Source organism: Eschrichtius robustus, chromosome 2 (genome assembly GCF_028021215.1).
Source record: "Eschrichtius robustus isolate mEscRob2 chromosome 2, mEscRob2.pri, whole genome shotgun sequence".
In the NCBI taxonomy this organism is placed as follows: domain Eukaryota; kingdom Metazoa; phylum Chordata; class Mammalia; order Artiodactyla; family Eschrichtiidae; genus Eschrichtius; species Eschrichtius robustus.
In genome coordinates this window covers 102,039,788-102,054,293 of record NC_090825.1, presented here as the reverse complement: position 1 = coordinate 102,054,293, position 14,506 = coordinate 102,039,788, and the positions used below count along the sequence as shown (strand labels likewise).

Below are 14,506 nucleotides of genomic sequence, written 5' to 3'. Positions count from 1 at the left end.
TCCACCACCTAGAGTAATGAAAATGAAAACAAAAATAAACAAATGGGACCTAATCAAACTTAAAAGCTTTTGCACAGCAAAGGAAACCATAAGTAAAGGGAAAAGACAACCCACAAAATGGGAGAAAATATTTGCAAACGAAGCTACTGACAAGGGATTAATCTCCAAGATATACAAACAGCTCATGCAGCTCAATATGAAAAAAACAAACAACCCAATCAAAAAATGGGCAGAAGATCTGAATAGACAGTTCTCCAAGGAAGACATACACATGGCCAAAAAGTACATGAAAAGAGGCTCAACGTCACTAGTTATTATTAGAGAAATGCAAGTCAAAACTACAATGAAGTATCACCTCACACTGGTCAGAATGGCCATCATAAAAAGGTCTACAAACAGTAAATGCTGGAGAGGGTGTAGAGAAAAGGGAACCCTCCTACACTGTTGGTTGCAGTGTAAATTGGTACAACCACTATGGAAAACAGTATGGAGGTTACTTAAAAAACAGCTACCATGTGATCCAGCAATCCCACTCTTGGGCATATATCTGGAGAAAACCATAATTCGAAAAGATACATGCACCAAGTGTTCACTGCAGCACTATTTACAATAGCCAGGACATGGAAGCAACCTAAATGTCCATTGACAGAGGAAAGGATAAAGAAGATGTGGTACATATGTACAATGGAATATTACTCAGCCATAAAAAAGAATGAAATAATGCCATTTGCAGCAACATGAATGGACTTAGAGATTGTCATACTGAGTGAAGTAAGTCAGAGAAAGAAAAAGATCATATGATATCACTTCTATGTGGAATCTAAGAAAATGGTACAAATGAACTTATTTACAAAACAAATAGAATCACAGATATAGAAAACAAACTTATGGTTACCAGGGGGAAAGGGGGAAGGAGGGGTAAGTTAGAAGTTTGGGATTGACAATATACACACTACTATATATAAAATAGTTAACAAATAAGAACCTACTGTATAGCACAGGGAAGTCTACTCAATACTCTGTAATGACCTATATAGGAGAAGAATCTTAAAAAGAGTGGATATATGTATATGTATAACTGATTCACTTTGCTGTAGAGCAGAAACTAACACAACATTGTAAATCAACTGTACTCCAATAAAAATTAATTAAAAAAAAATAGCCCCAAAGCAAAGAAAATATTTAAAGCCATGGATGAAGAGGGAAACGTTTCCTTCACAGGAGCAACAATGAGATTGACAGATGAACTTTCAACAGTAGTAAAGGAATTCATGAAACAGTGGAATAACATCCTTAAAGTACTCGAAGTAATGGCCCACCTAAATTCAGTATCCAGTGAAAATGTACTTCATTATTGAAAGCGACGTAAGACTTTCAGACTAACAAAAATTGGGAGAAAATAATAATCACAGTATTTGTTGTGTTTAAAGTATATAGAGAATTAAAATTCATGGCAAATAACAGTACGAAAGATATGAAGGGATAAATAGAGTTAAAATGTTTAAAGTATGTTGCATTGTCTGTGAAGTTGTAAAGGTCTTAATTTCTATGTAAAAGAAGAGTAAAAATAAGCTGATAGAAGGGAAAAATAGAATGACATAAAATATTAGATTAATCTAAAAAAGGACAAAAGGAGAGAAGCAGAACATAATAAAATAGGTGGAAGAAGTAGAAAATAGTAATATGTAAAGATTTAAACCCATATATATCACCCATTTCTTTAAATATAAATGGACTCAATACCATTATTAAAGACATATTCAACTAAAAACTGAATTAAAAAAACAACAGTATGTGACTTAAATATAAGGACGCTTTAACTATAAGAGTACAAAATGGTTAAATTTAAAAAGGGGAAATTGTACGTTACGTTAATATTAACCCACAGAGCTTAGACTCTAGGGCAAGAGGCATTACTGTAGATTAAGAGAGTTTTCATAATCATAAAAGGGTCAGTCACCTAGAAGTTGACAACAATTCTACATTGAGTGTTCCTGGTAACAGCCACAAATTTATATAAAGCAAAAATTAATAGAACTAAAAGGAGAAATGGACAAAAGCATAATAATGGTAGATTTTACCATAACTCTCCTGGGAACTGATAGAGCAAACCAACAATGGATAATAAGATTTAGAAGATTTAGATGACCTAACCATTGTTATATGTAGAATACTTCATCAAAAAAGTCCCAGGATACACATCATTTTCTAGTGCACTGGAACATTTAGCTAAATTGCTCATATGCTGAATCGAACAGCAATTCTAAACAAATTTCAGAGAATTGTAATTCAGAATATGTTCTCTGAGCACAATGAGATTATGCTAGAAATTAGTAATAAAAGGATAATAAGTATCCCCCATGATTGAAATAGTACACTTCTTATAACCCATGGCTAAATTGGAGACCACAAATGAAATTAGAAAATGTTTTGAACTAAATAATTAAAATAAAACATATCAAGACATGAGCTTTAATGAAAATTGTGCTTAAGGAGATTTATAGCCTCAGGTTCACTTGAAAAATATCAATAAGAAAAGCATGAAATCTGTTCTCTAAATATCCCTTTCAAACAGTCAATAAGCAAATAGGAAATTAGGAGGAAGGAAATAATCAAAATGAGTAAAAATTGATGAATTATGGGGAAAATGTACAGCAAAATCAACAAAGTTGGCAAAGAGTGTTCAAGGACCAAAACAATAGGCAGTAACTCCCAATATCAAGGTTTAAAAAAAATGGGACAGGGCTACAGATCCACAGACATTTAAGGAGATAAGAGAATGGTATGAAATTTTTATGTGAATATGAGACACAGAACTCACAAAACCAATACAAAAAGAAACAGATAATAGAAGTAGTCATATAGCTATTAGAGAAATTTAATATGTAATGAAAAACCTTCACCAAAAGAAGGCTCCAGACCTAAATGGCTTCACGTTTCAATTTTAGTAAACATTTTAGAAAGAACTAACACTAATCTTACACAGACTGTTTCAGAATCTAGGGAGAGAGAATACCTCTCACTTTTTAAAAAAATGAGACCAGCGTTATCTTGATCCTAAAATCTGACAAGGACATTATAAGAAAATTAATTGGCCAATCTCATGAACATAGATATAAAACTTGTAAGCATCACAACTAAGTTTATTTATTAAACAAAGGGGAAGTTGACTATTTACCCCCTTAAAAAATAAAGGACTTCCCTGGTGGCGCAGTGGTTAAGAATCCACCTGCCAATGCAGGGAACACGGGTTCGAGCTGTGGTCCGGGAAGATCCCACATGCCGTGGAGCAACTAAGCCCGTGTGCCACAACTACTGAGCCCATGTGCCGCAACTACTGAAGCCCGTGCGCCTAGAGCCCGAGCTACGAAACTCGGAGAAGCTACTGCAATGAGAAGCCCACTCACCACAACTAGAGAAAGCCTGCACGCAGCAACAAAGACCCAACAACAAAGACCCAACGCAGCCAAAAATAAATAAATTTATAAAAGAAAAAAAAATAAAGGAGAAGAAATCAAATGCTCCTATCAAAAATGCAGAAAAAGTCAGTACCCAGTCCCAGTAACAATTCTTAGCAAACTAAGAATGTAGGGGAAATTTCTTAATCTAATAAAACCTACCAAAAAATATTTCTTAAAGGTTTTCCTCTGAGATCAGGAATGAGAGAAAAATGCCCTCTATTATCATTTTTTAATATTGTACTAGAGGTTCTATCCAGTGTAACAGGCCGAGAGAGAAAGGGTCTACCATCTGGAAAGGAAAAAATAAAACTGTTGTCATTTGCAGATGACAGTTGTTACGTACATAGAAAACCAGAAAGTATCTACAGATGACCTATTAGAATTAATAAGTGAGTTTAGCAAGTTTGCTGGAAACAAAATGAGTATGTAAATATCAATTTTAATTCTCTATACCAGAGACAGCAGAAATTTTAAAACTCTGCCATTTGCAGTAGCATTTAAAAACTTGAAACTCCTAGGCGCGCACATTCAAAGAAAGATGCTACTCAGTATATAGAAAAGTATAAAATATTGTTAAACAAAATTAAAGAAGACCTGAATAATTGGAGAGGTAAACTATGTTCGCTGTTTGAAGAATTAATATTGTAAAGATAATGGTTTTGGCAAATTGATTTGTAGATTCAGCATAATCATAAGCAGTTCCAGCAGGCCTTTTTTTTTCAACCCTAGAAACTGATATTTATATGAAAATACAGACGTCAAGAATAACTAAAAGAATTTTGAAGACAGAAGACATACTATCAAATATCCAGTTATTGTTACAAAAGTTACAGTAATTAAGACAGTGAAGTTTAATGCAAGGATAGAGAATCCAGAAACAACTCATACATAAAAGGACAGAGGTGATGTATAACAGGTGACACTGCCAAGCAGTGGGGGAAAAGTTATTTTCCAGTAAATGTTGCTAAGTCAATTGGAGCTCTATATGCGGAGAAGAAGACACTTGATCTCACCATACACAAAACCAATTGCATATGAATTTTTGATAAATGAAGCTTCAAGAGGGTGATGTAAAGTAGTGTCTTCAAAACAGGCACGCAGGGACTTCCCTGGTGGCACAGTGGATAAGACCCCAGGCTACCAATGCAGGGGGCCCGGGTTTGATCCCTGGTCAGGGAACTAGATCCCACATGGCATGCCACAACTAAGACCCCATGCAACCAAATAAATAAAAATTAAAAACAAAAAACAAAAAAACAAAAAACTGAGGCAGACAAAAAGACAGACAGATACATTTGGACCATATTAGAATTAAGTAAAAAACACCATTAAAGTAAAAGGCAAGACAAAGACTAGTGGAAAATATTTACAATTTAAATAATTGACAAAGGAGTTATCCAGTATATGTAAAGAACCACACACGTATCAATAAGGAAGGATGGACTGCTAAGTAGAGCAAAGGGCCAAATGGTTGAACAGGAACTTTACAGAATAAGAATGCCATTAAAAATATTAAAACATGTTCAACCTCATTAGTATTTGAAAAAATGCAAAATAAAATCATGAGATACCACTACATAAGTTATCAGAATGGTTTAAATGAAAAAAAAAGAAAAAACTGACATTACCCAGTTTTGGCAAGAGTATAGAGCACTGGAATGCTTACATGGGAGTGTAAATTAGTACTACTACTTTAAAAACAGACCATATTTACTAATATTGAAATTCTTATACCCAATGACCCAGCAGTTTGAATCACAGGTATATACTCAGTAGAAATGCATACAAAAGTCCATGAATGTACAATAATGTTCACATCAGCTTTATAATACAAAACTGGAAACTAACGCAAATGTCCCTCGGCAGTGGAATGAAAAGACTGTATATTCATCCAATAGAATGCTATGTAGTACTGTGAATCATCAACTACACATAATACGAACGGATCTGAAAAAACGTTTAGCGAAAGAAGCCAGACATAAACTTACACTGTACAGTTCCACGTACACAAAGTTCAAAGCAGTGAAAACTTATTCATGGTGTTAGAAATTAGTCCTATCTTTGGTGAAGGATGAGTGGTCAGTGACTTGGGCGGGAACACAGAGGGGCTTCTGGGGTTATGATAATCTCCTGTTTCTTGTTCTGGATGGTGGTTATGTGAGTAGTTCACTTTGTAAAATTTGACCAGAGTGCACCATTATGATTCGGTAGTTTTGTTATTATTCAGTAAATGCTTCTTTTTTAAAAAAGATGATGTTACCTATTGATCCAAGCTTTCCCATTTAGGGGGTCTGTCCTAAAAAAAGAAAAGCACTTGTGGTCCCTAAGGAAATATATAAGAAAGATTCATGAGCTAACTATGTTAGATGACAGGGTGTCTTACTGCAGCATTCCAAAATGCCTGTTATTGAGAGAGTGGTTGACTAAATCATGGAATATCCATTGTGTGGAATGTCACACATTTATATAAAAGAAATTTTATCATGTGCATAGATTTCTATGTGAGCCTGGAGAAAAGAGTGGAAAGGCATACTATTTCTTGAGGTAGGAGTGGAGTTACTAGTACAGGGACAGTTACTGAATCTTTCTTGTTACCTCTTTGTATAATTTGTATTTTGTGTAATTACTTTGTATAATTTACCATTCCTTTCTAAAATTGTAATTTCTTAGATAATTTTGTATAATTAACCATTTCTTAAATACTACTCTTACCATTGGTCCTGGGGCAACTCATTGTGTTGACAGCAGGCTCTTTCTTCCCTCTAACTACTATTAGATCTTACGATATTTAGCTAACCTCAATCACTGATTGGGCCATGAGTGGTTATGGCTTATAACAAGAAGGGAAATCACAGAAGAGTTTGTAAAGAGAACCTGGGCTTTCTAGATAATAGAAAGAATCTGTGGTGTGTGGCTCTATCATGGGTGCTGTCAAGGAGGATTATAATCATAAGTCAAAGTCATATAAATATATTTATTCCTAACATTAGAGATCTGGCTTGTTTCTTTCAAAGCGGGAGCAAGAAAGTCAAATGGCTCGTCTTAAAAAACAGCAAGAAGAGTTGGAACAGATGAGACTACGTTACTTGGCTGCTGAGGAAAAAGATACAGTAAACACCGAGAGACAAGAATTGTTGGATATAAGAAATGAACTGAACAGGTATAATAACTAAAAATTACTTTTTTTTCCATAGAAAAGTTCAAATAGGACAACTTTTTATTTAGTCATTGGTCTAGGGAAAGTACAACATCAGGTCTTTCAAGAATAAGGTACATCATATATAAAATGTAGCTGAGTTATACGATAGAAAATCTTTGCCAAAGACCATTACTCTTGACATTTTTTTTGCCACGAACGTAGCCGTATTTAGCTTTTTTGTTTCCACTCATAGCATTAGTACTTTAAATTTTATTCCTGGGTGTCTATTTTAGGATTATTGCTATTTCAAGGTAATTGATTACACTGAATTTTTAATTACATAAAGTATAAGAAATTTCAAATATTGTTATATTATTAATGTAAGTAATACAGAATATATAGATAGCTCTTAATTATTGCCCTGTGTGTCAGCAGCTATTTTAAATGCCTTATATGCCTACCTCCACTTTTTTTAATCCTCGAAGCAACTTTTTGAGGAAGATATTATCCCCATTTTGAGATGAAGAAACCGAGGATTAAAGAGATTTAAGTACCCTTTCCAAGGTCACACAGCTAGTAAATCAGGGAGCCAGAGTTCTTATCTGATTCCAGAGGTTGTATTTTTAACTACTCTGCAACAATGGGCTTCTCTATAGTGTCATGTTCATCTTAGTTACAATTTCAAGTATGTCATGTTAGAAAAGTAATCATTAGGAAGCAGTATTAGAACAAATTACTGTCTTTTTGAGGGGAGTGTACAGGAAGACTTTCTAACTTAGTTTAGCAAGAGACTAGTATTTTTGTTGCAGCGAAGCATACTGTCTTAGCTCAGGCTGGCATAACAAAATACCATAGATTGGGTGGCTTAAACAACAGAAATTTATTTTCTCACAGTTCTGGAGGCTAAAAGTTCAAGATCAAAGTGCCAGCATGGTTAGTTTCTGGTGAGGACTCTCTTCCTGGCTTGTTAGACAGCTGCCTTACCGCTGTGTCCTCACAAGCTCTACTGTGTCTCTTCTAATAAGTGCATAAATCTCATCATGACACCCCCCCCCCCCCCGCTCATGATCTCATCTAAACCTAATCATCTCCCAAAGGGTCCATCTCCAAATACCATCACATTGTGGGCTGGGGCTTTAAAATATGAATTTGGGGAGGACACAATGTATACATAGGACATACATTTGACAGAATATCCCATGATATATCCCTATATAAATGGGGAAAATTCAGTCACTATATTAGGTGGGTTTGGAGCTGAATTACACCACTGCATTTAGAGTATTAATGTATAAATATCAGTTGGACAAGGTCAAGGTCTATAATGCATGCTACAGGGCTCAATTCACACTGTTATTCTCTTTTTCAGCAAATATTTATTTGGTATCTACTATGTCATAGGTTTGGAAGATGTTACAAATTAATTTTAACATGTCCTTTGCCTTGCAAAATTTTGCTATTATGTATAGCAATTTGTTTTAGTTTAGCAAATACATATTAAGCACCTACTGTTTGCTGAGCACTGTTTTGGTGGTTTAAACGAAGATAGCTATTTGCCGATAGGTCATATAAAATTAAAACTTATTATTAATGTCTTAATACATTAAGATTTAGGGAGAACTGAAACCAACAAGATTAAATACATTAGAAACAAAAGCAGAGTTCTCTGTATAAATTATAAGAAAAATCTCTTAAGTGATGGGCAAGACATAATAAAACAGTTGATGTGAGGAAGCCTAGGGGGGTTTAAGTGACTACTACTAACAATGTGACTTGGCTGCCAAAGAGCCAGTGCAGTTAGGGACATTCATAGAAGGAGTGTTCAGTACACACTGTGGTAAAACCACCTCTGGGTTGTTCTTACCAGTGTGCAACAGACTTTAAGGGAAATCAGCTACCTAGAGAGCTGCCAAAGGAATGTGACCAAAAAGTGGTTAGGAGAGTGAGGGATATTAATTTGTAGAGAAGTCTTGGGCAAAGTATTAGAAAGCTCTCTTCAGGTATCTGGAGGGCTGCCATGTTAAAAATAATTCAGTAGGATTTCCTCTTGAACAGAATCATAGCCAGTTATTGGAAAGTATAAAGGTGCATACTGAGTTCAATATAAGAAGGAACTTTCTAACAGAGCAATTCTAAAAGCAGTAGGTTCCTAGTGACACGAAGCTGGGTGAGTGGAGTCCATACATAGTGTTTGTCAGGGAAGTGAAGTTTCCTTTGATAGCTTTATGGACTTCTTCAGCCACAGGGTTCTAAAATCCTGTTGTGATCATGAATGTTGATTGCATTTTAGTAAAGACTTGATAGGGATAATCTCTCAGTTGTGTAAAAATTTCATTTGTCCTTCATGCATAAACAGATGAACAGGGAAATGGTTGAACTTCCTGGTACATAGTTTGGCACTGTGTGTCATTAATCTCCCAAGAGGACCTCTTCCTCCAAGAGAGCTGTAAGAGTTAGAGTAGGGGAAACAGCTATTCAGAAATCTTCTCTTACTCATCCCCATGTGTTGCTCAGTTTTACTAGTGTCCCATTAATCACTTGATTTCCACCCACCCCAGTCCCAAAGCACAGGGCCCTCACTATTTAGGGTTTTTTTCTTAGAACAGATAGAGGTATTTGGTGTCCTTTTTGGACTGTATACCTCAGTTTCTTGTTCTTTTGTGAGGGATCTTAGGAGTCAGTTCAGGCTTCAGAGAGGTATATGAACAAACAACACTGTACACTCCCAGTGCTCCTGCACCCTTTCCGGGGCCCAGCGCTCCTTGTCTGTCAGGGCAGGGCACTCTCCTCCCAGGCTCTTCCTCCCTCTCCCCCCTCGCCATGTGTAATTGGAGAAGTGGATTTGGTTCTCATTGGCTTACTTACTATGAAGACCATCTAGAAGCAGGGGCTTAGACTCAATTGCTTTTTTATCTTATTTATAAAGACAAAGGGTAGGAGTAGTTGCAAATTAAATATTTTCGTAGCCAGTTACGTAGAGTATCAAGTTATGTCTTAGTTGTAGATTCCAAATTAAAACCTACTCTGTGTCCAAACTTAGTATACTTACTAAGTGATAGTAATGCCAAGTATACTCCCCATTTTCAAGGCAAAGTGATTGATGATATTCCATTGTAAAGACCCAAATCCCAGGCTGGCACCTGCTCCCCTTTCTTCATCTCTTAGATAAGATCATCATGAATATAACTTGAAGCTATCCATACAAACTCAAAATGTGCATGCCCTTTGAACCAGGCATTCACATCTATAGAATATCACTTTCTATGAATACTTAGTAATATAAGCTCCATAATAACGGGAACTTTTCTTCTTGATTCAACTGCAGTATCCCCCAAACCTAGCACTGTTTAGTAAGAGTAAATATTTGTGGGATGAATTTAGAAGAAAATTTTATGTTCAAAAAACATAACAAAGGTTTAATAACAACCTAAAGATCAATAATAATGTATAGGAAGATATTCATTATATTAATAAGTGATACATATAATGTACAGAATTGCATATATAGTTTTCTAAAAAGTTAGCAATACTGTGTTTTAAATACATGCATTTTTAAATTGAGAATACAGAAAATTATTACTCAGATTGGTTATCTCTGGTTAAGATTGTGATGATTTTCTTTTCTACACATTCCCCAAATTTCTACAGTTTTCATGTATTTTATAATTAGAAAAACAAGTATTGTTTTTAAAACTGTCTTTTATAAGTGTGCTAACTCTGGCCAACCAAGTGGTTTTTGTTTTCTTCCTGAAAATATTACTAAAAAAATGTATTTTACCACTAAATCATTTTGTTTTTAAGTGGTGTTGTTAACCAAAAACCAAAAGAGTGTTTGTTGCTTGCTAGAGTGGCATGTGTTCTTGACTTCTCAGGTTAAGGCAACAAGAACAAAAACAGTACCAGGATTCCAGAGAGATTGCAAGTGGAAAAATGGATGGCCCACATGGCAGTGCATTGGAAGAAGGTTTGGATGATTATTTGACTCGCCTCATAGAAGAAAGGGATACCTTGATGAGGACGGGTGTGTATAATCATGAGGATCGAATAATAAGTGAACTTGACCGACAGATCGGAGAGATTTTGGCAAAAAACAATGCCAGTAATTAATAACATTTGGAAAATCTTTACAGAGACTCCAGGTCTAAATTTTAATTTCATAGTAAAGCCCTCAAAAGAAGGGAAAATGGATGTTTTACAATGCAATTTTCAGTTTTTTACAAGCAAAATTTTGTATGTTATTGTATAGTATTTATTCGATTTTATTTACTTTATGCTACCTCTCCCACTCTGGTTTATTTGTAATTGCATTTTATATTCTCATTTTTAATGACTTTTCAGTGTTTCTCATAATTTATAATTTCATGGGTAACTTTCAAAACAGCTTTTCACTAAATTTGTTCTCAGAGAAATGACTGTAGTAATTTCCAGTTACATAATTTTTTATGTTGAGCCAAAAGAGTATATGTTGCACTTTAAAAATGCTGTCCTGTTCATTTGAATAGAGGTATCTTAAAAGTTGAGACCACTTGCAAATGCAACTAGTTTTATTTAATTCATTTTAGATGAGCTGTCTTTTTTAACTTGTAACATTTGCAGGTGACAAGTTCGCACACAGAAAGCAGGATCAGTGCAGAGAAGCCATATGTGATCTATTGAGTGACAAATTAGTCATTTATTTAAATAAAGTTAATACAGATTAAACTTGTTTCAACAGCTATTGAATTTTCAAATTTTTAGTATACTCTTAACTTTTAAGAATATGAAGTAATAGCTTAGTAAGTTTCCTCTGTCAGTCTCCTGCTCAAGATTGCATTGTTTTCTTTTGTTAAAAATAGAGATTTCATTTTCCAGTAATAGTAATACTAGTTGTTAATGTAAACCCTCTGTAATAAAACATGGAAACAGACGCATAAACGCTTTAGCTAAGAAAGTAGAGTGAAAACCTACTATTTTTGACTCCCCCTGAGTTTAATCAGTCTTTTACAAAAGAACATGAGATTAAGTCATTGGATTTATGTAGTGCCATGTCAGTATAAATTTTTAAGAATTCCTTTACATCGTATTCTTCAGAGCCAACATTTGCCCTCAAAGCAACACTTTCCACTTCCTTTTACAGGGTACTAAAAAGGTTTGATTAGCAAATTCACAGATTAGGTGAGCTTTGAAATATATGTAGTTTAAAATTTCTTATTCCCAAATATAATAAATTTTAAGTATATACTTTAGGAAATATATACTATTTACTGATAACTTCCACAAAAGCAGAATAGGCTATTTGGTGACACTAAATTTTCTGTTGTTTTCAAGGTGGTATATTTCTTGTTTGGGAAATTAAAGTCCCTACATGCTTTATATGTTTTTTCCTCCCCCCTTGTTAACAAGTATTAATCTGAAAACAACCCAACAGTAAATAGAGAAATTACTGAGAGAATAATGAATATGTGAATTATAGCAAGAATGTGAAGTATTAATTATGGCTAGACATTTTCTCTCATTGATTTTTGTGCCACATGAATGGAACAGAAGTATTCTGTTTATTTGGGAAGGTTTCGGGTAAATATTGTGACTGTGCCTTCAATTGCACTGTGTGCTGCATGTGACTGTTTTCAAACGCTAGAGGGGGCCTTAGATTTAAAGAAACAAAAGGACGTTTCTAAAATGGATGTGTCGTTTGCCTTCTCTAAAGTAATCTTTTGGCTATGTATTTTATCAAATAAAGATGATACCTGTATGCATCTTTGAGTTTCTGAGCAGCCTGTTACTTTTTTGTTAAACGGACTGGGCAAGTGCTTGGCACTTCCTGTATCAAGTTACTTTGTATTTTTGGTTTTTAAGTGCTTACATTGCAGATAGATACTTTTATATGTTCTAAAATTGATGGGGAGAGTCTGAAATTTTAACACCTCTTTGTGGTCCTGTAGCAACAGACATTTCATTTGTAAGTGGCATTTACTGTATTTATACTGATTGCTCTTACTAAATTATCATCGGTGCCTGGGAGTTGAGTTATGACCATAGTAGAGAGATGAGTGAATGAGCAAGTGAGTAGGTGAGTGAATAAGAAGTTTCCTCAGGACTATATGTAACAGCAGACCTTTCATCAGGTATTTGCATGTGAAACAAAGTTTACCTTTAAAATGTTTGTGATTCCTTTTCACGGAGAAAGCCTAGTTTCCATGTGTAAGGCTAGCACATACTGCGCGGGAGGTGTACTACTACGTCTTCCAGGTGTGTGTGGTGCCATGTCTGTATAAATTGGAAGAGTTCCTTTACAGGTATATCCCAGTGATTTCTATATAGACTTGGGATCCTGTTGCTTCCAGCAGGTGTGGAAGTTTTGAGTATGATTTAAGGATGTATTAAGGCACTGCATGAACAACTTAAGATTACAACAGGCAAGTCTGATCAGATGACTTTCTCATCCACTTACTGCTCTGTCCAGATACGTCCCAGCCCGAATCTGAGTCCTCAGATCGCCCCAGTACATATTGCTTGTCCTCCACCACCTGAGAATGGACTGACTGACCTGGTTCTTACAGTCTGTAAAAAGGGTCCCCTGGTAGCTATGGATGGACTTCGAAAATTTGGCCTCTCACTACCATTGTGTCTGGCTTGACTGAATACCTGACTTGACTTTTTTATTGATATAATTCACATACCATAGGATTCACCATTTTAAAGTATGCACTTCCGTGATTTTTAGTATATTCACACGGTTGTGCAGCCATCACTGCTATCTAATACTGAAGCGTTTTCACCATCCCCCAAAGAAGCACCACACTCATTAGCAATCATTCCCCCTTTACCCCTCTCCCCAGCCCTTGACAGCCACTTACCTACTTTCTGTCTCTGTGGATTTGCCTATTCTGGACATTTCATATAAATGAAATTCCAAATTTGATATTAAAATTGGAAACTTTAAGTATTTTTCTATGCCCAGTTTCTACGGTATATAGCATTTTATCAGATGTTAAATTAAATGAAACAGAGATGCAGAAGGCCCAAATAAGGGCATAATATTTATCGATCAGTTAGTATAGCTCAGCTGTTCTATTATCCATTACCTGGTAAAGCAGTGACCTAAAATAGTGAATGGTAGATAATGTTCTGCCGTAACACCTCTGAGCAGTCCTCTTATGCCGGAAATGGATTACTGATACAGGTCATGTGTCGTGCCACTGGTATCCTATCAAAATTGCACACTTTCCCACATGATTTCTAGAGTGGGGATAAGGAGAAGCATGGTTACCTAGAATAGAAGGTCCATGAGGGCAGAGGTTAGGTCTGTCTTACTTTCTGCCATTTGCCAGGAATAAAATAGTGGCTTCCCCAGGTAGGTACTCAATAGTTGCTGCATTCATGAAGAAATACATGAAGAAAAAATTGTGTATTGTCTGCCAGTCAAAATAGACATAAAAATTAATGACTGAGGTACTGGGAGAATGCGCTTTCCTGGCCTCACCGACCCGGCTCTGTTGAAACTGAGGGATTTGCTTGTTGGATTGTTTGGCTTTTTTAAAGTATGCTTCAATTGCATTGAGACAGAAGGTAGAATAGAGGTTACCTGGGGGAGGGGGTGCAGGAATTGGGGAGTTATTGCTGAATAGGTACAGAGTTTCTGTTTAGGATGATGATGGTGGAAATGGTTGCATTGTGAATATATGTAATGCCACTGAATTGTACACTTAAAATTGTTAAAATTTTGTGTTATGTATATTTTACTACAATTTAAAAAAAAAGTTTGCTTCAAAATCTGCCTACCCAGCGTTTAAATACTAAAAGGGTTTTGCACATGAGCCTCCTGGCAAGCCATTTTTAAAGATACTATCTTTTCATTCCTTGATTGTAGGAGTGGATTAGATACTTCATTATACGTTTGTAGTGCCTTTGTTGGCAAATTCTGAAA

At 35.4% G+C, this 14,506-nt stretch overlaps 1 protein-coding gene across 1 annotated transcript in view; it reads left to right on the top strand.

The window, feature by feature from the left end:
- The window catches only part of CEP120 (centrosomal protein 120), a 77,375-nt gene extending 65,040 nt beyond the window's left edge, over nt 1–12,335 (top strand). The window contains exons 20-21 of the mRNA XM_068535771.1: nt 6,476–6,621; nt 10,473–12,335. Of these exons, the coding sequence (XP_068391872.1) occupies nt 6,476–6,621; nt 10,473–10,707 (381 nt within the window). The 3' untranslated portion in view covers nt 10,708–12,335. The remainder of the gene's footprint in view (nt 1–6,475; nt 6,622–10,472) is intronic.
- Nucleotides 12,336–14,506: the final 2,171 nt, after the last annotated feature.